The sequence below is a fragment of the Diceros bicornis genome, chromosome 18 (assembly GCF_020826845.1).
Source record: "Diceros bicornis minor isolate mBicDic1 chromosome 18, mDicBic1.mat.cur, whole genome shotgun sequence".
In the NCBI taxonomy this organism is placed as follows: Eukaryota; Metazoa; Chordata; class Mammalia; order Perissodactyla; family Rhinocerotidae; genus Diceros; species Diceros bicornis.
In genome coordinates this window covers 28750991-28773501 of record NC_080757.1, presented here as the reverse complement: position 1 = coordinate 28773501, position 22511 = coordinate 28750991, and the positions used below count along the sequence as shown (strand labels likewise).

The following is a 22511-nucleotide window of genomic DNA, read 5'->3' as shown; positions in this document are numbered from 1 at the left end:
AACAATAAACAAAGACATAGGGACAGAGATTGGATTGGTGGTTACCAGAGGGGAAGAGGGGAGGGAGGAGGGTGAAAGGGATAATTTGGTACATGTGTGTGGTGATGGGTTGTAATTAGTATTTGGGTGGTGAACATGATGTAATCTATGCAGAAATAGAAGTATAATGATATAAACCTGAAAATTTTACAATGTTATAAACCAATGTTACTGCAATAAACAAAAAATTAGGGCCTGCCCCGTGGCTTAGTGGTTAAGTGCGTGCCCTCCGCTGCTGGCGGCCCGGGTTCGGATTCCGGGCGCGCACCAACGCACGGCTTCTCCGGCCATGCTGAGGCCACGTCCCACATACAGCAACTAGAAGAATGTGCAGCTATGACATACAACTATCTACTGGGGCTTTGGGGGAAAAAATAAATAAATAAAAGTTAAAAAAAAAAAATTAAAAAAAATAAATAAAGGGATAAAAAAGAATGAATCAAATTGTGTGAGACTGCCATAGAGATAGGAAAAACAACAAAGGAGAGACGGCTGAGAATTTTCCAGAATTAATGAACAACACTCCGAACTGAATGAAAATAAAAATAAAAACACATCAAAAGTTTTGGGATGTGGCTACAGCAGTACTCAAATGGAAATTTATAGCATTAAATGCTTATATTAGAAAAGAAAAAGGTCTCGAATGAGCTAAGAAACTAGAAAAAAGAAAACTAGAAAAAACTAGTTTAGAAACTAAAAAAAAAGCAAACAAACTCAAAGCATGTAAAAAGAAGGAAATAAACAGAAACAAAATTAGCAGGAAAACAACAGAAAAAGAAATCAATGAAACAAGGTAGTTCTTTGAAAAGATCAATAAAATTGAAATGACAGACTAAGAAAAAAGAGAGCAAAGTTACTATATCAGGAATAAAAGAGGGGACACATCACTACAGATTCTACAGACATTAATAAAAGGATGATAAGGGAATAGTATAAACAACTTTATGCTCACGAAATCAAGAACACAGAAGAAATGGACAAATTCTTTGATAGACACAAACCACTAAAGCTCATTCAGTTAAAAATTAATATTTTAACTGTTAAAGAAATAGAATTTGTAGTTAAAAAAATCTTTCAACAAAGAAAACTGTAGCCCCAGGTGGTTTTACTGGTGAATTCTTCCTCGACTGTTTTCAAGAAGAGTTTGTGCAGTTTATTTCTCCCTTAAATATTTAGAAGACATAAGCTGGATGTATGGACATTTCTGAAATTCCTTCGTCAGCAAAGAAAAAGACCTTTCCTGCTCTAAAGAGTAACACTGCTTAGAGACCAAACCAGCTACTCCGTGAAGAACCACCTCCACCTTGTGGCCCTTCATGAAACTGTTGCTGAAAACACTAAAACCCACTTGAGTTATGGAAATGATAGGCACAAATTTGACCTCTTGGTACTAGTGTTTCTGAATTCCTGACAGATATTAACCTTCACGATTCATAAACAAGTAACTGGAATTCTCTGGAATTCCCCAAATCTTAAGTTATTCTCTAAATACTAACAACATTTTTCAAACTCTTAGTATTAATTATACATCTTTAAAATTTTTGTTTAATTTGTAGTAGTTACATCTGCAGCCTACAATGAATATTCAAATGCTGGAAAATATTGTGAACATTATTGGGTAGTATTCGAATAATTAACATCTAGAATTCTTAGCAAGGTTTCTAGCACTGCATAGAATCACATGTCGAAAAGGCCAATTTAAGGAACTATTTTCCTTCCAAAACTTCCTTGGAACACCACTCATAGAATTCCTATAAACTATAGTATAAATTCATTAATAGTTACATAGCAGCAGACAGGGCCGTAAATACATACTTATAAAATGGCAACAGCTATAACTAGGACTAATTTGATTGTGATCGCTTTTTTCCAAGGTGCTCCTGTTGATCTTAACCTTTGATTCCGGGTACCAGCATTTCCGGTTTTTACTTTCAACTTGCCATAAGCAGATTCCTTCAAACCAGCAACGTTTTTGTGTTGATTGTTAAGATTAACCCTAACAGGAGAATTAGAATAATTTTTTCCATTTATTTGATTTCTTGACTCATTTTTCTCAGGATTCAGGAAAACATAGATTTCCCAAGAAACTGTGGGAAGAATTCCTGCATGAAAACACTACTTAGTCTTTTATCAGGTCCTAAGATCTGGAAATTCCCTAGCTTTGTGAATGTAATGAGAAAGACAAATTGGTCTCTTGACCTTTAGCTTAACAGTTGGCCTACTGGGTCAACAGGTCCTGTACAACACATTGCCGTCAATAAGTGAGAGTCAACACAACGTTGAGTCAAATACTTTCATTTTTCTGAAATGAAAACTAGCTGCTGTCGTCAAGCAATAGGTCACAAGCTATTTGCTGTGCCTTGCCCCATAAATTGCAATGTCTACCCACTACATTAAGTAATGGCTAAAGCAAACTAGTGATATTTCACCGAGTCTAAGAAATTTGAATACTGGACCTTTCTTGAACTCACCAGGTGTCAAAGGTTTTCACACAACTGGCTGTCACTGATAGTAATTATAAGACTCCATTAAATGTAAGATGCTTCAGAGATGTTAACGTGGGAAAAAAATCTGCATCTTAGAGTAAAATTTGAAATAGGACATTTCTGTATCAATCACCTATCACGTTTTAAATATCTAATACATACTCACTACCGTCCAAAGCTAACTTTTGAGTTATAATTTCCTTATTCAAGGGTGCTCCAATTTCAGATGCTTGGAAAATACATTAATTACTTGGTGCAGCAGACATTAAGGCTTTACCTGCCTTCCTCCTTTCTAACAGAACCTCAGTATTATTCAGCTATGTTCCCTCTTCCACACTGCCATGTGGAAGGGGGTCTGGGGTGGGGGACCAAATGTTTAGAGTTTGCCAAGTTTCCTTTCTCAGCTAGTGATTACTGAGATATAGGAGGAAGTCAGCAAGTTGTTGAGGTGCTCTGAGAAAGGTTTTCCTTCTTGATAAATGGAGATACATAGAAAGAAAGAAATAATCCTCCCCTACTCCCAAAATGTTGTTCTGATTCCACACAAAGTTGGGAACTGCAGCAACCATCTTGCCATCCTGAGGGGAGCTAAGCCAATTCACTAAGACTGGCAGAGCAAAAGCTGGCAAAAAAAACCCCACAAGTTCTTGATGACATTGAATGGCTTAATTTTCCAACCCTGAAACTGCCCTATCACTTAGGTGACATTTCTTGTTAATACAAGAGAGCAAATCTTCCTTGTTTAAGGAAGCACATTGAGTTTTTGTAACCTATGTTAAAAACTCTTAATCGATATCCCAAAAGGGATCAGCAACGCTGGGGCATCAGATTTTGTATTCCTCTTAGATAGGCTGTCAGTAAGATTTGTAACAGGCGTGCCACGGCTTTTCTCCTGGATAGGTGTTTTGATACCCCTGACTTAATTGAAAGGGATCTGAGCTACTTCAGTAAGAACTCAATCAGAGTACAGCCTCCAGTTTTAGAGAGAACAAGGAAGAAAGTGGTCTACCTATAGGAGTTCTGTAGGGTGTCAAGTGGAGGGGGAGCAGAGGAGGGAGGAATCAAGCTTTTCAGCATCAGATATTAAACAGAAGATTAATACAAGGTTGTCCCATATGGTCCCAGTTAGAAGGAAAAGGCCTGCTGATGACTGTCATGTCTTAGAAAAGTCACATTTTGCTCAAGAACATTTAAGAGATCACTTTAGTAGCCCCAAATTCCCAGCTAGTAACACAAACAATGACTTATTTTAAAGTTTCTTCAGACAGCTTGAGAAAGAGAGAGAGGGAGACAGACATCAACCCACAGTGATCCAACACAGAAAATTTCTGCTCAAATAAAGAGCCTTGTTTTTCCTAAGCAAAGATACAAGACAAACCGACTCAGCTTTCTACCAAGGCTTACCGGTGTGAAAAATAAAGGTTTCTTGAGACGTGGCTCCTGCTGATAACAGAATAATACCCACAGCACTGAGTAAGGCCCCATTCTCCTCTCACAAACAAAACAGATTCCAAAAGGCACAGAGCTCCTTTTGTCCACTGTATTCCCTCCTTCCAGCCTCATCAGTCAGGCTCCTTCTCACTGCCTATCCTGGGACTCTAGCGGTAAACATGCTGTTTAGATACCAGCAAATTGCAAGGGTGTACTTCAGTGGCACTGTTGATTTGCATGTTTACAGCAACTTTTCTTACTGAGTTCTATGTGCTTTATATCACAACACTCTTTATAGAAGAGAAAATGTGTTAACACTGACCACTTAACTCTAAATCCCAGTTTCAAGGACTTTAAAGTGCAGAACAGATCCTAAATATGGCCAACCAAATGCCTTTCTCCAGTTTAGGATAAGCTGTCAATGATTAGCTTTAAATAAGAAATGAAACCGATGTCAAAAACTTGCAGGGTTTTTTGTGCTAACTAGCTAATTATATAGAAAAACTGCTAAGATGCTGTGAATTTATGAGTTGAAGGCTGAAATTAAGAAGTCCAAGTCATCCCTCACCTAGATTAATTTAACATGCTTCTTACCAGTATTCCTGCCCCCAGAGTTCCACACCCCATTCCCACTCTCCAAAATCCATTCTCCACAATGCAGCTCGAGTCGGAATTTAAAAACATAATTTTATTACCTCACTACCTGCTTAGATCCCATTCAAATGACAAAGTCCAAATTCTAGCTAGGACACACAATGCAACTTTTCATGATTGGACCTCTGCCTCCACTCTGGCCCCATCTTTCATCAGTCTTCATCTGGCTAACTCGTACTCATCCCTTAGGATGATCTGTCCAAGGGTGGACTAGGTTAGTAGAGAGGTAATAGTTAAGAGCATTGGCTCTGGGTTCAAATTCCAGCCCTTCCATTTACTAACTCTGACTTTGGGTAAGATAAGTTACATGTCTAGGCCTCAGCCTGTTCATCTCTAGAATCAAGGTAATAAAATACCATGTAGGGCTGTGTTGAGAAAACATAAGATAATACTGGTACAGTCTTTACCAGTCTCTAATACATAATGAGGACTTAGTAAATATTATCTATATTTTTATTATTACATACCTGTTCTTTGAGCTCCCTATATACTCTATCACAGCACTCATCATTCTATATTATAATTGGCTATTAACCGGTCTCTCTGACATCTGACCAGTGGTTTTCCATTGTTCTCCTTGCCCGCCTCCCACCACCACCAATACATATATCTAGCATACGTGAGGGCTACAACTTGCTCCCATTTCTAACTGTGACCCACTGGCAAGTGATTCTTAAGGAGAGGTCACTCTTGGTTGAGAGTCATTCAGCTCAACCAGTGGTTCTCAACTAGGGAAAATTTTGCCTCCCCGGGGACACCTGGCAATGTCTGGAGACATTTTTGGTTACTGTAACTCGGAGGAGGTACTACTGGCACCTAGTGGTTAAAAGCTAAGGATGTTGCTAAACATCCTACAATGAATGCACAGGGCAGTCTCTTACAACAAAGAATCATCTAGCCCAAAATGTCAGTGGTATCAAGGTAGAGAAACCCTGAACTACACAGTAGGTTCAGGAATTACTTTATCACCAGCATCAAATCCAACGCCAGGCAAATTAGAAGCATTTTATAAATGCTGTATGAATAAAAGAAGCCTGTAATTCCAGCATATGATATAATAATTTAAGGCACCACAATTTATAATCAGTATGTATAAATACATGGAAACTAGCTAATCCCTACAGGTCCTTTCTATAAAGATCATCAATCATAATATTTCCTTCTTAATGTTTTAACAATACACACTTCACTTTAAAAATCCTTTCTATTTAATCTCTTCTACTGAAATAATGCTGCCTGTCACAGGAGCAACAACTAAGAGGGAAGACCAAAATGTTTAGTTTCTTGAGCTGAAAAAACCGAAAATGCCACCACCCACACACCCTCTCACAAGGCAACCAGAGATAGATACTGGCACCTGTATATATGCTTTGAGCTAAAATTCATCAGTCACTGAAATTCAAATGAGTACAGAGGTGGAAAGTAGCAGAGTTTCAATAAGAAATGAAAAAAATTTCAATGTCAAATATCATTAATAAAGTTGACATGATTTTTTGTTAACATGTAAAGGACAACATGAGGGCAACACACATCACCTTGTTTCAAGTATCTCCTGTTACTCAAAATTTTTAAATGTCTTTTATGCTTTTAGATAAACAATAATGAATGTGGAAGAACACGAAGAATATCAGAAATGTAACTGAGAACGAATCGGCAAAGCTGAAGTCAGTTACCATAAAGGATTTTTAAAATGATTAAAGTTTGGAATACTTCTGTAAGAGTAAAGCAATCTACAAACATTAACCAAGACTGACTTTAAAAGATGAAGCACTTTAACACTTAATATTCCAAGTAGTTGTTTTGGGCATGTCTTCCGTATAAGACTGCGAGTATATCTAGTTTCATCTTTGAATATCTAGCAAAAATTCAATGCCTGTCATATAGGCGGCTTAATATATTTATTGAATGAGCAGATGAACTATCTGCAGATGTTCCCCCTGTAAAATGCACCTTCTAGTAAGACATCTCCTTTTACGCAGTCAATTAGCCATTTTGCCTTCCTCTGTGCTTGATGTCCTAGTAAATCAAATTCAGTGGCACAATGAATGCTGTGTTCAGATCAAGCATATCAGATAGTAGATAATGTCTCAAAAACTTTTTTATGAAACCAACCACTCCCCACCACCACTAACACCAAAAAAAGATCATTATTCACTCCTCCCGCCTAATTATGACTTTATCATTCCTTACCTTCCTCAGGGGCAGCTGAAGCTCCTTCAGGTAGTATAGGCTGTAATTCCCCAGTTTCAGAATTATTTTCCAAATCAGTTATTTGCATTCCTTCCAGATGACTTCCTTGAGCATTAGCCCTCAAAGAGGGAGAAAATAACCTGATATTTTTGTATAACTAGTCAGTGATACAATAATTTATATTTTCTTCTTCGGTCATGAAACTGAGCATCAGACTAAGAAGGGTACATGGCACTAGTGTTTAATACTAAATCTCAAATTTTATTTAAAAAAAATTCACTAGAAGACTCACAATAAAAGGTTATAAAATGGTGAATTTTATCAATGTCAATATCCTGATTGTGATATTGTATCACAGTTTTGCAAAATGTTATCACTAGGGGAAACTGAGTAAGGCACACAGGATCTCTCTTTTTCTTATAATTGTGTGTGAATCTACAATTATTTCAATAAAAATTCCAATTAAAAAATAAATATAGGGGCCGGCAAGGTGGCGTAGCAGTGAAGTTCGTGCGCTCTGCTTCGGCGACCTGGGGTTTGCAGGTTCGGATCCTGGGTGCGGACCTACCCACCGCTCATCAAGCCATGCTGAGGCAGTGGCCCAAACAGAAGAACTAGAAGAACATACAACTAGGATATATGACTGTGTACTGGGGCTTTGGGGAGAAAAAAGGGAAAAAAAAAAAAAAAAGAGGAAGATTGGCAACAGATGTTAGCTCAGGGCCAATCTTCCTCAAAAAAAAAAAAAAAACAACAACAATATATATAAATAGAAGTCCTAAACAATATATTCTAACTTCCGGGAAAAGACTTTTGAGCTACATTATTGAGAGAGAAAACAAGGTATACCTTTTGTATTAAAAAAACTATATAGTCACACTTGCTTAAATATGCATAAAAACTGAGAAGACACACCATATATAAAAAATTAAGAACAGCAGGAATGTGTATGGGCAGGGGGTTGGAAAACTAAAGCAGATGGGAGAAAAGATGGGAAAATTTTCACTTAATATCCTTTTTTTACTTCCATTTTTCAACCACTTATTATTAGTATTTAAAATTTTAGCTTACTTTATTTTAAATCAGGCAAGGAAAAAAGACACAAGCTGGAAAACACCACATGAGCCAGAACAGCAATACATTTAACTGTACAATGAGAGTTACAGCTAAGAGTTGCAGACATTTATAAAGGATTTTATAGTCCAGATAAAAGCCTGTGTTCATATACATCTAATCTTTATGACTAAAGGCAGATATAAATGTCTCCATAACAAATAAAAAAAAAAAGCTAGTTGCAGCTTCAACTTGAAAGGAACATGAACAAAATCAGGCCAGGTAATGGGGAGAACAAGAACACCTCCAATGATCACAACACCTTTCCACTGCTTAAACTTGAGCTAAAACAGAAAACTAAATGACCAGCTGTCCTTTTAGATTTGGTAATTATACAGATTATCTTAAAACTGTATAAAATTAAGCAAACTTAAGGGATGTTAATGTTTCTCTAAATTTAACTCAAAGTTCTTTTCAAAGTCTCCAAGGGAGAACTATTCCATTGTTTAAATTTAGAAAGGTATTTAATATTCATAAAATAGATCAGCAGATGTATATTAATGGCTCATCTAGCACATTCACAGATAAGACATTCCACAATCACCCTATCTTTTGAATGGATGGAATTTTAATTGACATGGCTGAGATTTGAGTTTATGTTTCCTGGGAGAGAGAAAAAGGTTCTGACTATAATATATATCCTTCTGGAAAATTCCAACTATGAGTTTTGAGGACATTCTCATAAGAAGAGAGAAAAAAGGTGAGATAAAAGGAGAAAAGCATTCTTAAGATAAAATTGCTAAAAGTGCTTTGTTCCATACAAAATATGTGTAGAAGACCTATGAGACATAATACAGCCCAGCACAAACGTCTTTGAAAAGTGTGAGATAGATGGAAAAAAACCTGACACACACACGAGTCTCACACGGCAGAGTTCACACACCATTATTATCCTACCTTCAGTGAAAATGAGCTCTAACATATTTAAACTGAACTTTTGGCACTATCCCATTTCATTAAGACAAAAAAATAAGGTCTCTGATACTTTAAAAGCTACATTTTAATACAACAAATGAATTTTCTGTTTGCTAAAAAATTAACAAAGTGGAAATTTATTTTGTTCATTATGACGTCAACTTAAAGTGCCAAACAAAGCTATTAGCTATTATTCCATTACATAAACAAAAGAACTTAATTTACCCCAAGGTGACCATTTTCTTCCTTTTCTCAACAGTAGGTAAGCCATTGAAAACTGCAACCACAACAGCATCTGAATCCAAAGCTTGACACTGCCGGTCTTCAGATTTCGGCAGAATATCACCGATACTGCCATGTGTCAAGGCTCGGGGAGAACTGTGCCGGCTCCCAGACTGAGAGCTTCCTGGGGAGCCTGCAGAAAAAGAGGGGACATTCAGAAAGAAGGCAAACAAACAAAAAGTTGTCTCTACAGTTTCCACTTTAGAAGATCTCACTATACATACATTTTTAAATTGCAGGAAAACTCAAGAACAACTTAAAAATATATCCCAGTCTTTTTGATGCCAGGTATTTAAAATCAAGGAGTCCAGAATATGCAGTCTATTGGCTGCATTTTCTTACTGATGGGTCTGTTCTGTTGTGAGATCAAGGAACTTTCAGAGCCGGCCCTGTGGCTTAGCGGTTAAGTGCGTGCACTCTGCTGCTGGCGGCCCGGGTTTGGATCCCGGGCGCGCACTGACGCACCGCTTCTCCCGCCATGCTGAGGCCGCGTCCCACGTACAGCAACTGGAAGGATGTGCAACTATGACATACAACTATCTACTGGGGCTTTGGGGGAAAAATAAATAAATAAATAAAATTAAAAAAAAAAAAAAGGAACTTTCAAATCAAGTTTCAGCATTTTTGGTGCCTTTAAAGGTCTAAAACTACACATAAGATCAATTTCAAATAACAGACATCTACCCACTGGAGTTACATTCGGAACTTTCCAAACTTACCTTCAGACACAGTTTGACAGTCTCCCTTTGAACGGCTATTTTCTCCGGAGTCTACTGCTCTTCGAAGTGACAGACTACCTACTATACCGCATGGAGCTGGCTTGGGTAAATTACCTTTCTTATTTGTGGCTGCAAAGACATTTAAAAACATTTCTGAATATGATAAAATAGCACAAAATTCATTACATAGGCAGTCAGAGAAAGGTTTAATCTTACCACACATGGAAGGTATTTTATCTACTATGTCCAAAAATAAACAGGATACTGTGGTCCCAACTGGTTTATCTGGGGTTTTATGGCAAAAGTAGGAATACCTGTAGAGCAGAGCTGCTTGTGGAGCAGCTTCTTAACTTATAAAACTAGAAAAATATCTATAAATTCCCAAAGAAAAATCATACCAGACACAAACTCCAATCTCAGTGCAATTAAAGTAAGTACTAACAACAAAAATACAACCCCCAAGAGCCAGCCCTGATGGCCTAATGGTTAAAGTTCGGTGCACTCTGCTTCAGTGGCTCAGGTTTGGTTCCTAGGTGCGGAACCACACCACTCGTCTGTCAGTAGCCATGCTGTGGCAACAGCTCACATAGAAGAACTAGAAGGACTTACAACTAGAATATACAACTATATACTGGGGCTTTGGGGAAGAAAAAAGAGAAAAAGAGAAAGAGAAAGGAAGTCTGGCAACAGATGTTAGCTCAGAGCAAATCTTTCCCAGCAAAAAATATATAACTCCCAAAACACTTGGAAATTGTAAAATATTATGGATTAAAAGGAAAATCAATGCTGAATTAAAACAAACCATAATTACAATGCTTCAAGATGTTTGTGGCTAGGCGCCGGCCCCGTGGATTAGCGGTTAAGTGCGTGTGCCCCGCTACTGGCGGCCCGGGTTCAGATCCCGGGCGCGCAACGACGCACCACTTCTCCGGCCACGCTGAGGCCGTGTCCCACATACAGCAACTAGAAGGATGTGCAACTACGACATACAACTATCTACTGGGGCTTTGGGGGAAAAAACAAAAGGAGGATTGGCAATAGATGTTAGCTCAGAGCCGGTCTTCCTCAGCAAAAAGAGGAGGATTAGCGTGGATGTTAGCTCAGGGCTGATCTTCCTCACAAAAAAAAAAAAAAAAAAGATGTTTGTGGCTAAAATAGTAATTAAAAGAATGGGTATAGTCTTAAATGAATTAATCAGAAAAAAGTGAAACTAAATGGCCTAACATGCACAGATTCAAGAAGCTAGGAAAAGAATAAAAATAAATAAAAAGAAAGAAGAAGAAATGCATTAAGATGTAATAAACAGGTTCAGCAAGGTAGCAAGATGGAAGACCAATAATCGTTGTCGATTTACACAATCCCCATAAAAATTCCAGCTGAGTTTTTTAAATTGCAGAAATTGACAAGGTGATTCTAAAATTCATATGAAAATGCAAAAGATTAACATTTCTGATTTCAAAACTTGCTGTAAAGCTGCAGTAATCTTGATTGTGTGGTACTGGTGTAAAGATAGAGCTAAGGATTAATGGAACAGAAATGAAAGTCCAGAAATAAACCCTTACATTTATTTATTTTTATTTATTTATTTATTTTTTTGTGAGGAAGATCAGCCCTGAGCTAACATCCATGCCAATCCTCCTCTTTTTGCCGAGGAAGACTGGCCTTGAGCTAATATCTGTGCTCATCTTCCTCCACTTTATGTGGGACGCTGCCACAGCATGGCCTGACAAGCGGTGCGTCGGTGCGTGCCTGGGATCTGAACCCGGGCTGCCAGCAGCGGAGTGCATGCGCTTAACCGCTAAGCCACGGGGCTGGCCCCAACCCTTACATTTATGGTCAATTAATTTTTGACACGGAGGCCAAGACAAAGAGGCAAAGAAAAAAAAAAGATGGACAATAACAAGGGTTGGCAAGGATATGAAAATCTGAAACCCTCATATACTGCTGATGGGAATGTAAAATTGTGCCGGTGCTTTGGAAACAGTATGGCAGTGCCTCAAAAAGTTAAACACAGTTCCCATATAACCCAGCAATTCCACTCCTAAGCATAAACTCAAGATAAGTAAAAACATATGTCTACACAAAAACTTGTAAATTAATATTCATAGCATTATTCATAAAAACCAAAAAGTGGAAAAAATTTCAAATGTCCATCAACTGATGAGTAGATAATACATGCTACAACATGGATGACCCTTGAAAATGTTATGCTAAGCGAAAGAAGCCAGACCCAAAGGCTTCACGTTATGATTCTATTTATAGGAAAAGTCCAGAAGCAAATCCATACAGACAAAATATATTAGTGATTACCAGGAGCTAGGGAGAGAGAAAAATGAGAACTGACTGTTCAAGGGTATGCAGTTTTGGCGGAGAGAGGTGATGAAAATGTTCTAGACTTACATAATGGTGATCGTCACACAACTTTGTAAATATACTAACAACTGCTAAATTGTATACTTGAAAAAGAAGGGACAAAAAGTGCTGTGAGAAAAAATATGACCAATTTCTCTACTGCAAAATATATATAAATTATTGGTTAATTAAAAACCAAAAAAGTTGCATTAATGGAAACAAAGGCATAAATTAACATCACAAAAGGACAGAAGACAGTAGATGAAATAAATCTAAAAAACTAGATGACTGAAGAGATTAATAAAAAGGACACACCTCTAAGCAAGTCAAATTAAGGGAAAAAATAAGAAAACACAAATAAGCAATGAAATAAGTGAAAAAGTTAACACCCCATATTCAGAGGAAGTTTTTAAAATTTAAGAGAATAGAATAAGTGACTTTATACCAATAAATTTAAATATCTAATAAAATGAATAATTGTCTAGGAAAATTAATTATGGAAACTGATTTAAGAAGCAGCAGAAATATGAGACCAATAAGCACACAGAAATGAAAAAGGCTGTTACAGTTCTACCCCTGAAAGAACTACTAGAGGGTTTTACGAATGAGTTTCGTTAAACTTTTAAGGAGCAGATAACATGTTAAAATAATTCTACAGCACAGAAAAAGACAAGAGCTTCTGAATTTATTCTATGAGGTTGGCATAAAATTGGAACTAGATGGGTTAAGGATAGTGTCATGAAACTACAGCTCGATTTTACTTATGACTACATAGTCAAAGAACACTCAGTAAAATAACAGCAAACTGAATATAGTAGCATATTAAAAAATATTACAAACCAAAACCAAGTAGGAGTCATTCCAGTATTCAAAAGTGGTCAACATTAGATAAATAATGTAATTCTCTATGTTAAAGTAATGAGGCAAAATTATATGATCATTTTGACAGATGCTAAAAAAGCATTTGATATAATTCTAACTTCTTGATTAAAAAAAAACCCAAACTCTCTCAGTGAGTAGGAAAAGAGGTAGACTGATGTCATGGTGAAAGCCATAGGCTCTGAGATTCAAGTTCTCAGCTCTGCTGATTACCACTGTGAAACTCTGGGAACGCTGTTTAATGCCCTGTGTCTTGGCTTCCTTATCTGTAAATTGGAGATAAAAATAATTTGCCTCATAGAGTGGTTGTTGGGACTAAATGAGTTAATACATGTGACTCAGAAACACTCAGTAAATGTTAACCATTATTACTGTTGTTAAGAATAGAAGGATACATCTTTTAACTTGATAAAAACTACCCATTAATACATACAGCAGGGGTTGGCCCCGTGGCATAGCGGTTAAGTGCGCACACTCCGTTGCTGGTGGCGGCCCAGGTTCGGATCCCGGGCGTGCACCGACACACTGCTTGTCAGGCCATGCTGTGGTGGCGTCCCATATAAAGTGGAGGAAGATGGGCACGGATGTTAGCTCAGGGCCAGTCTTCCTCAGCAAAAAGAGGAGGACTGGCATGGATATTAGCTCAGGGCTGATCTTCCTCACACACACACACACACACACAAAAACCATACAGCAAATTTTGAACTTAGCAAGAAAAAACTGAAGGAATTACTTGAGTTGAAAATATTACAAAAATTCTATTACTGCTATTAGTTAACATTGTTTTGAGGTCCTAGCCTAGACGATGCAATAAGAAAAGTAAACAAGCAGGAAAGGAATGAATATACTGATTATTTGCTGATGATATGACTATTCAGAAAATTTAAGACAACTGACAGAAAAACTTAGAATTAAAAAACTTCACTAAGCAGGCTGAATACAAGATAAACGTATAAAAACCAATAGTCTTCCTATATGTCAGTAACAATCAGAAAATATTATGGGGGGAAAAAAGATCCCATTCACAATAGCAACCTAAGTTATAATACAATTAGAAATAAATATAACAAGACAGAGACAGAACTTATACAGTCACGCACCACATAACAATATTTCAATCAACAGTGGACTGAATAAACAACCATGGTCCCTTAAGATTAGTACCATATAGCATAGGTGTGTAGTAGGCTATACCACTTAGGTTTGTATAAATATACTCTATGATGTTCGAACAACAACAAAATCGCCTAATGACGCACTTCTCAGAATGTATCACCACTGTTAAGCAATGCAAGAGCGTACAAAGAAAACTAAAACTCTGAAGAAGTATATGTATATAACGGATGACCTGAATAAATGGAGAGAAATACCACATTCCTAGATATGAATGCTTTAATACTGAAAAGATGTCAATTACCCAAATCAAATGTATTAAATGTAATTAAACGCATTTAATGTAACACAACTCCAGTCAATATGTTTTTCTGGAAGAGTAGATGTGCAAGAACCACCAAGGATACCTTGAAAATAAAAACAAAATGAAGGCGAACATATCACAGTATTACAAACTATAAGACTACAGTAGTTAAAAAAAAAAGTATGGGTCTAGCAGAAGACAAAAAATATCTGGATGAATGACATCAAACTGCTGTTTTGTAGGTCAAAAACAGCTGCATATTGGCAATTTCATCTGGTTCACCCACTACGAATGAATTTAAAAACGGAACCACGTAAACATGGGAATTTGGTCTACAATAAAGAATACATTTCTGGACAAATTGCTGGACAAAGTGGATTTTTCAAAAAAGTATATTTTTTTGGGGAAAAAAATCACCAAATTTACCTCACACATCATCATGAAAAACATTATATATATGGAATAATGACCTAAATGTCAAAAAGTTAAAAAAAATTTTTAAAACTCTGTGTTTAGCAGAAAACAAACAAGTGATGACAGGGGAAGGCATTTGCAAAAGTATGTAAGAAAAGCTTTTTGCAAAGGCCCATCCAAAAAAACATTATTTCTTCTGGTTTTAAATCGTCATTTCCTTGACAACTAGCTTAGGTTGAGTACCTTTTCACACGTTTATTGTCCATTTGTATTTCTTCCTTTTTTAACAGTTTTATTTATTTATTTATTTATTTTTTTGTGAGGAAGATCAACCCTGAACTAACATCCATGCCAATCCTCCTCCTTTTTTTTGTTTTGTTTTGTTTTTTGTTTCCCCAAAGCCCCAGTAGATAGTTGTATGTCATAGTTGCACGTCTTTATAGTTGCTGTATGTGGGACTTGGCCTCAGCATGGCCAGAGAAGCAGTGCATTGGTGCACGCCTGGGATCCGAACCCGGGTCGCCAGTAGCGGAGCGGACGCACTTAACCGCTAAGCCACGGGGCCGGCCCCTTTTGTATTTCTTCTTAAGTTAACAGCCTAATCATAACCTTTACTCATTTTCCTATTGAATCATCATCCTTATTTTAAGAAAATTTTATGCATTTGGCAATTATCTCTTCTCTTATTCTTCTCTACTGGATTACTGCCATCAGTATCAAGCACTAATATACCCCATTTTAATAAACACATACATGGAGAGCTCAGAAGTAAACTCTTGCATATATGCTCAAATGATTCTCAATAAGGGTATTGAGGCCATTCAATGAGGAAAGGACAGTCTTTTCAACAAATGACATTGGGAAAACGATATCTACACACAAAAGAATGAGGCTGAACCCTTATCTAACACTGTATACAAAAATTTACTCAAAATGGATCAAAGACATTTATAAATGTAACAGCTAAAACTATAATACCCTTAGAAGAAAACATAGGGGAAAAGTTACATAACATTGAGTTTAGCAATGTTTTCTTGGAATATGATATCAAAAGCACAGGCAACAAAAGAAAAAAATAAACAAATTGGACTTCATCAAAATTAAAAACTGGTACCATCAAAGGACATTATCAATACAGTGAAAACGCACCCCACAGAACGGGAGAAAATATTTGCAAATCATATATCTGATAGGGGATTAATATCCAGAATATACAGAGAACTCTTAAAACTCAAAATCAAAAAAACTGACCCAATTCAAAAATGGTCAAAAGACTTGAACAGACATTTCTCCAAAGAAAATATAAATAGCCAATAAACACATGAAAAGATGCTCAACATCACTAATCATTAGGGAAATGTAAATCAAAACCACAATGAGATACCACTTCACATCCATTAGTATGGCTTTATTAAAACAACAACACGTGGGCTGGCCCCGTGGCTTAGCAGTTAAGTGCATGTGCTCCGCTGCTGGGGTTCGATCCCGGGCGCACACCGACGCACCGCTTCTCTGGCCATGCTGAGGCCGCGTTCCACATACAGCAACTAAAAGGATGTGCAGCTATAACATATAACTATCTACTGGGGCTTTGGGGGTGGGGGGGGGCAACAACAACACAAAAAAAACCCCCAGAAAATAAGAAGTGTTGGGGAAGATGTGGAGAAACTGGAATCCTTGTGCACTGTTGCACAATCCATCTACCCACTGTAAAATGGTGCAACCTCTATGGAAAACAGTATGGTGGTTCCTAAAAAAATAAAAAATTGAATTTCCATATGATCTAGTAATACCACTTCCGAGTATATATGTCCAAAAAAATTGAAAGCAGGGTCTTCAAGAGAGGAACACCCACATTCACAGCTGCATTATTTGCAATAGCCAAAAAGTAGGTACCAACCAAGTGTCCATCAAAAGATGAATGGAAAAACAAAATGTAGTGTGTATATATATCCACACAATGGAATATTATTCAGTCTTAAAAGAGAATGAAATTCTGACACATGCTACAGTATGGATGAACCCTGAAGACATTATGCTAAAGTGAAATAAGCCAGACACAGAAAGACAAATATTATATGATTCCACTTATATGAGATATCTAGAACAGTCAAGTTCATAGAAACAGCAAGTAGAATAGTGGTTACCAGGGGTTGGGGAAAAGGGGGAACGGCGAGTTACTGTTTAACGGGTACAGAATTTCAGTTTGGGATGATGAGCGAGTTCTAGAGAATAGACAGTGATGTGATGGCTGCACAACAGTGTGAATGTACTTAATGTCACTGAACTGTACACTTAAAAATGGTTAAAATGGTAAACTTTATATATTACACCACAAAAAAAAAATAGGTAAAAAAAAAAGCATATATGCTTAAGAAAATGAACACACACACACACACACACACACACCCCAAACTCTTTCTTGACTCCACACCCCCTCCAGGTACCACCTGATTCCTTGTGAAACTTCTTTAAAGAGCTGTGCCATCATTCTCCAGCTGTTACCTCATTCACTCTTCTGCTACACTCCTCTGTGGAAATGGTTCTCAAAAGGGCCACCTGCTTTTCATCTCGACACCTCTCAGTGGTGAGACCACTCTACTTCTTTTTGAGATGTATTTTTTTAGATTTTTGAGGTATTATCTCTTCTAGTTTTTCTCCTACCTCAATGACTGCTCTTTCCAATTTCCTTTGCTGGCCTCCCCTGCATCACCAGGCCCTGGCTTTAAACAACATCTGAATCTTCCTCAAGCAAAAAAGAGGAAGACTGGCAAGAGATGTTAGCTCAGGGCCAATCTTCCTCACCAAAAAAAAAAAAAAGGAAAGAAAGAAAGAAAGAAAAAAATTAAAAATAATTTTTTTTAAAAACATCCGATACTATTGACTCCCAAGTGTTTCTATCCAGCTTTGACCTCATAAGCTTCAGACTTATGTACCATTCACCCACCTACAAAACATTTTACTAGGATATCTAGCAAACATCTCAAACTTAACATGTTTAAAAAAGAATTCCCGGGCTGGCCCTGTGGCTTAGCGGTTAGGTGCGCGCGCTCCGCTGCTGGCGGCCCGGGTTTGGGTCCCGGGCGCGCACCGACGTACTGCTTCTCCGGCCATGCTGAGGCTGCGTCCCGCATACAGCAACTAGAGGGATGTGCAACTATGACATACAACTATCTACTGGGGCTTTGGGGGACAAATAAATAATAAAAAAAAAAAAAAAAAAAAAAAAAGAATTCCTAACTTCCTGCCCCCACCACCCCAACCCCACATTTGCTTCTTCCTTATTTGATTTGCATCTCAATTAATGACACCACCAGTCACTAAGTTGCTTAGGCCAAAAACTTAAACATCATTTTTAGTTATCTTTCCCTAAAACACTACCCAGCCTTTCTTACCAGGGTTGTGGGAAAGAATTGAGCCCTCCTCGTCTAAAATATCCATTGCATGTAATGGATTAACTTCTGTCCTATGTTTCTAGAATAGTACTAGTTATGTACCATCCTTGGAAGAACTAAGAAAGATGGGAACCTCAGTCAAGACAGGTTGCTAGACTATAAGCAAGCCCATCTACCCACTGTAACAACTCCAGAATAAGCCACTATATTTCACACAAGCTATTGTTATAGGCTATTTACTGATCTCACAGTTCCCACTCTCAACCTTTTTCAGATCCTTCTCCACACAAGCAAAGTAATCTTTGTAAAAGGTAAACCATGTCATAAATACACCCTTGATTTTTATTCTCTAGAGTCTTCCTCTTAAAATCAGAATATAACTCAAACTCCTTATTGAGGTTCTAAAAGACCCTACCTGATCTAGATCCTGCCTACCTCTCTGACTTACCTCCTATTATTCTCCTCTCTGGTTTGTTCATCATATTCACCCCTACTGGTCTTCCTTCAAGCCTTCAAATACACGGAGCAACTCCTGTATCAGTGACCTTGAATTTTCTCTTCTGTTTACCCTGAACACTGCTTCCCCCAGATCTCTGCATGGCTGCCACCTTCTCAACCTTCAGGTCTCAGTTCAAATGTTGCCTCCTCAGAGACTTTCTCTGACTACCCTAACTAAAGTAGCACACTCCTCACCTGCTCTTCCCATGCCACTCTTCTGTTATTTCCTTCACAGCACTTTTTACCAACTGAAATTATCTTTACTTGTCTATACATTTTAATGTCCGAGTCCCACCACATGAATGCAAGATCCATGAGGTTAAGAATAAGCAATCAAGAAATGTTAACTCTATTGTATAGCAGAAAATTTACAGAGTCAATTTTTGATGGGAGAAAAGGCTGCATGTATTCGTAGTTTAATTCACTGTAAGAGAAATGTTTAAATATTATTATTCTGAAAATAACTGGTCCTCCAGCTTCCCAAATGACACATGGAGAAACGACACTAATAGGAGGTTTTTCACTTACAGTTTCGCATGTAACAACTTGATGACTTTGCCAAGAGCTCCAGTCCCAAATCTTGTAATCTGCCAGAGTTTTCTGTTCCACATGCAGCCAGAGCTACCTGGTCAGCAGAAAAAAGGCTTGCCTGCATGTCTCCAGAAGCAGCGCTGCTGCCCTTTATTTCTGAAAGTGTATTCTTTACATCAGTTTTCATACATCGAACTTCAGCCATTTGAGTTTTGAGTCTTTTTAGCATCTTTAAATCAGAGGGAACTCGCCAAAGTGCTTGCTGCTTCCTTTGGTCTTTATCTTTTCGAGAATATGATGCTTCAGAGAGAAAGTGACAAGTCACGTTAACATTCATGAAATCATTTTGTACTGTGAATATATGCAAATTTTATGTGTAAATAAGGTGCTTTAGGTGGTATCACCAATAAAAGCATGCATTAAATTCCATTAGAGTAAAAGTTAGAATCTGGGTCACATTACGATCCCTCAAACCTGAGTAATATATTTAATTCTAAAAGTTTAAAAAGCTGCCCTGCTGCCCTACTGCCTGTGCTTTCTTCTTTATACTTCTCTACTTTTCTCAAATATTCTACATTGATCTTTTTGCTCAAAGTTGAAAAAGTGAAAAAAAAACCTGGAAGCCAAATACTGAGTCAAATTTGCTACCCATAGTATATAAAAATAAATATATTCTAACTTTAAAAAGTTGATTTACCGAACTATCATCCAATGTAGATGCAGCTATTAAGTGACATGTAACATTACAGAATAATAGTCCTCTGTCACTGAATCTTTGCAGCCACTAAAGTAACAATGTTTTCTCTCTTCCCAGAGAAAGTAGTTGAAGTTGTTTTTAATTTCTTCTCCCCCTACCCAAATATAAAAAAGAGAGGCATGAGCAAGAAAAGTATACACTTTCTATTGCAGGAAGGGAAAAAGAAGTGGATATTTTGGAAATCAAAGATCATAACTGACTCAAAGCGAAAAGAAAACAGGCCAGAAAAACAAAAACAAAAAAACGTCAAAACGAGGGACCAACAGGCACCCTAACTACACAAAGAACAAGTCCTTTATTAGCCCTAATGATAGCTGAACCTGCTTACACATTGCAACAACCTTCTGCCATAAAAAATGAAGTACACTAAAAGGCAGACATTGTAGTGTTTCCAACAGCCATTCCCCCACTTCTACCTTGCAAAACGACCCACATTGTGTTCAGGCATCAGGTGGGCAGCAATGTGCTCAGGAGGTTAGGTCCATCCTTTGGCCCCAGGGGATACGGGTCTAGGACTGATCTAAGCTCATTCCTCTTTGACGGTGCTTAGGGTGGGCACATGACTCAGTCCCAGCCAAAAGTCTGCAGGGGTGGGGGTACTTCCGGGAAACACATTCTATCCTGATAGGGAGATTTTGTTGTGTTTATTTACTTAACAAACATCTACAAAGAGCTTACTAAGTGTCAGATATTTAAAAAATATTGTCATTTAATCCTCTCATATCAATCCTCTGAGGTATGTAAGTACTATTATTATCTCCATTTGATAAATGAGGAAAAGGAAGATACAGAAAGGTTACATAACACGCTCAAGGTAATACAGCTATGAAGAGGAGCTTGAATTCAAACCTATAAGCCTGCCTCCAGAATCAGTGATCATAATATTAGTTAACTCTGCTCTCCAGGGTTGCAGGAATAGGGTCTCTTTTCCATCTAGTCTTTTCCTTCCTGCTAGTGACACATTCCTGTGAATACATGATGCCTGGAGCTGTGGCAGCCATCTTATTACCATGAGAGAAGAAGCAAGAGAATTACAGGAGGATCATCCAGTACCCTGCCTTTAAGTACCTGATGAACCTGGAATCACCCACCTCCAGACTTCTTAATATGCATTATTATTAAGTGCCTTTATTAGTTAAGCCACCATTAGTAGCATTTCGTTACTAGCAGTTGAAAGCTTTCACAACAGAATATAACAGATTTTAGAAACTCAGGATAAAGCCGGCTACCTAAGGGTTACTGCAAATATTCAATAACATTACCTTTCAACCTTGTTTTGAAAAGAAGTTAATCTTGTCAACTTGCTATTTTCCTGTTTAACCTGGAGTCACTCAAGGGTCACAAGGATTTATGAGCTTGTTTTACAGAATAAAGAGAGTGCCTTCAAGGATCACCAGATAACCAGCCCCCAGCTGCCCACTGACACCCAGAAGTCAGATCGCCCAGGGTCTTATCGGGAAAGAAAGCAACACGGATTACCCCTTTGTTTCTCTGAAACTCCTCCTGCCAAACCCCTCAGCTCCTTAAAACCCCGTTTTCTTCTCTTGTTAAGGCAGATTTGAGAAAACACATGCTCCCACCTTCTCATTTTGGCCAATTCGAACAAACCTTTCTCCTCTCCAAGTACCGATGTCTCAGTGTTTGGCTTACTGCACATCAGGCATGCGAACTTGAGAATTAAGAGGTTCAGTAACAAGGATTTGGCCTCAGAAATACGATTTAGTAATTGTAACTTTCTATAAGCCCATCAACTTCTGAGTCCATTTATTTATTTATTTGTAAAATGAAAATAATAATATACACATAACAGGGCTGTCATGAGGCTCAGGAGACTCAATGTTTGTGAAAGCACTCTGCAGTGTAGTTCCATCCAATCTGTTGTCCACCAAGACGTCAGAGCAGTTTTTAAAAACCAAATCAGATATTACTTTCCTGCTTAGAATCATTTAGGAAAGCACCAGCATGGCACAGGAGACCCTACATCATCTGATTCTACCTTATCTTTCAGTTGCTTTATCTTCCACCTATACCCCAAACATAACCCAATCTTCTGGAATTACTTGCAACTCTTTCTAATACATCAGCCATGCTCTAACATGCTTCCATGCTTTTCATATGTCCTATTCCCTTTGTGCTCTCTCTGTCACATTCACCAACCCAAACTCATCAAATATAATCTGAGTTGTCCCGTCCTTCAGGCACCAAAACCACCAACTGGCCCTTTCCTTCCAAATCATTTCTTACCTAATTTTGTACAGTACATGGAGTATAATTCTACTGCAGCACTTATAACATAATACAGTAAGGAAGACAAACATGTAGACTGTGAACAACCTAAGGGTGAAGATCACATCTTCGTGATCTTTGTATTCCAGGCCAAACTCTATGCGAGTACAAAATACTCACAATGTTTTGTTAAATAAAGTCTTTGTGGGTCCC

General features: G+C 37.7%; 1 protein-coding gene across 15 annotated transcripts in view; it reads right to left on the bottom strand.

Moving 5' to 3' along the window:
- The window catches only part of TRIM37 (tripartite motif containing 37), a 153765-nt gene that overhangs the window by 39663 nt on the left and 91591 nt on the right, over positions 1–22511 (bottom strand). For 11 of the 15 annotated variants that reach the window (XM_058560526.1, XM_058560525.1, XM_058560523.1 and 8 more), the window contains 4 exons: positions 19313–19615; positions 9830–9958; positions 9054–9243; positions 6801–6940 (listed from right to left, as the gene is read on the bottom strand). In XM_058560526.1, coding sequence (XP_058416509.1) covers positions 6801–6940; positions 9054–9243; positions 9830–9958; positions 19313–19615 — 762 coding nt within the window. The remainder of the gene's footprint in view (positions 1–6800; positions 6941–9053; positions 9244–9829; positions 9959–19312; positions 19616–22511) is intronic. The other 4 variants (XM_058560527.1, XM_058560529.1, XM_058560534.1 and 1 more) reach the window with 2 other exon arrangements.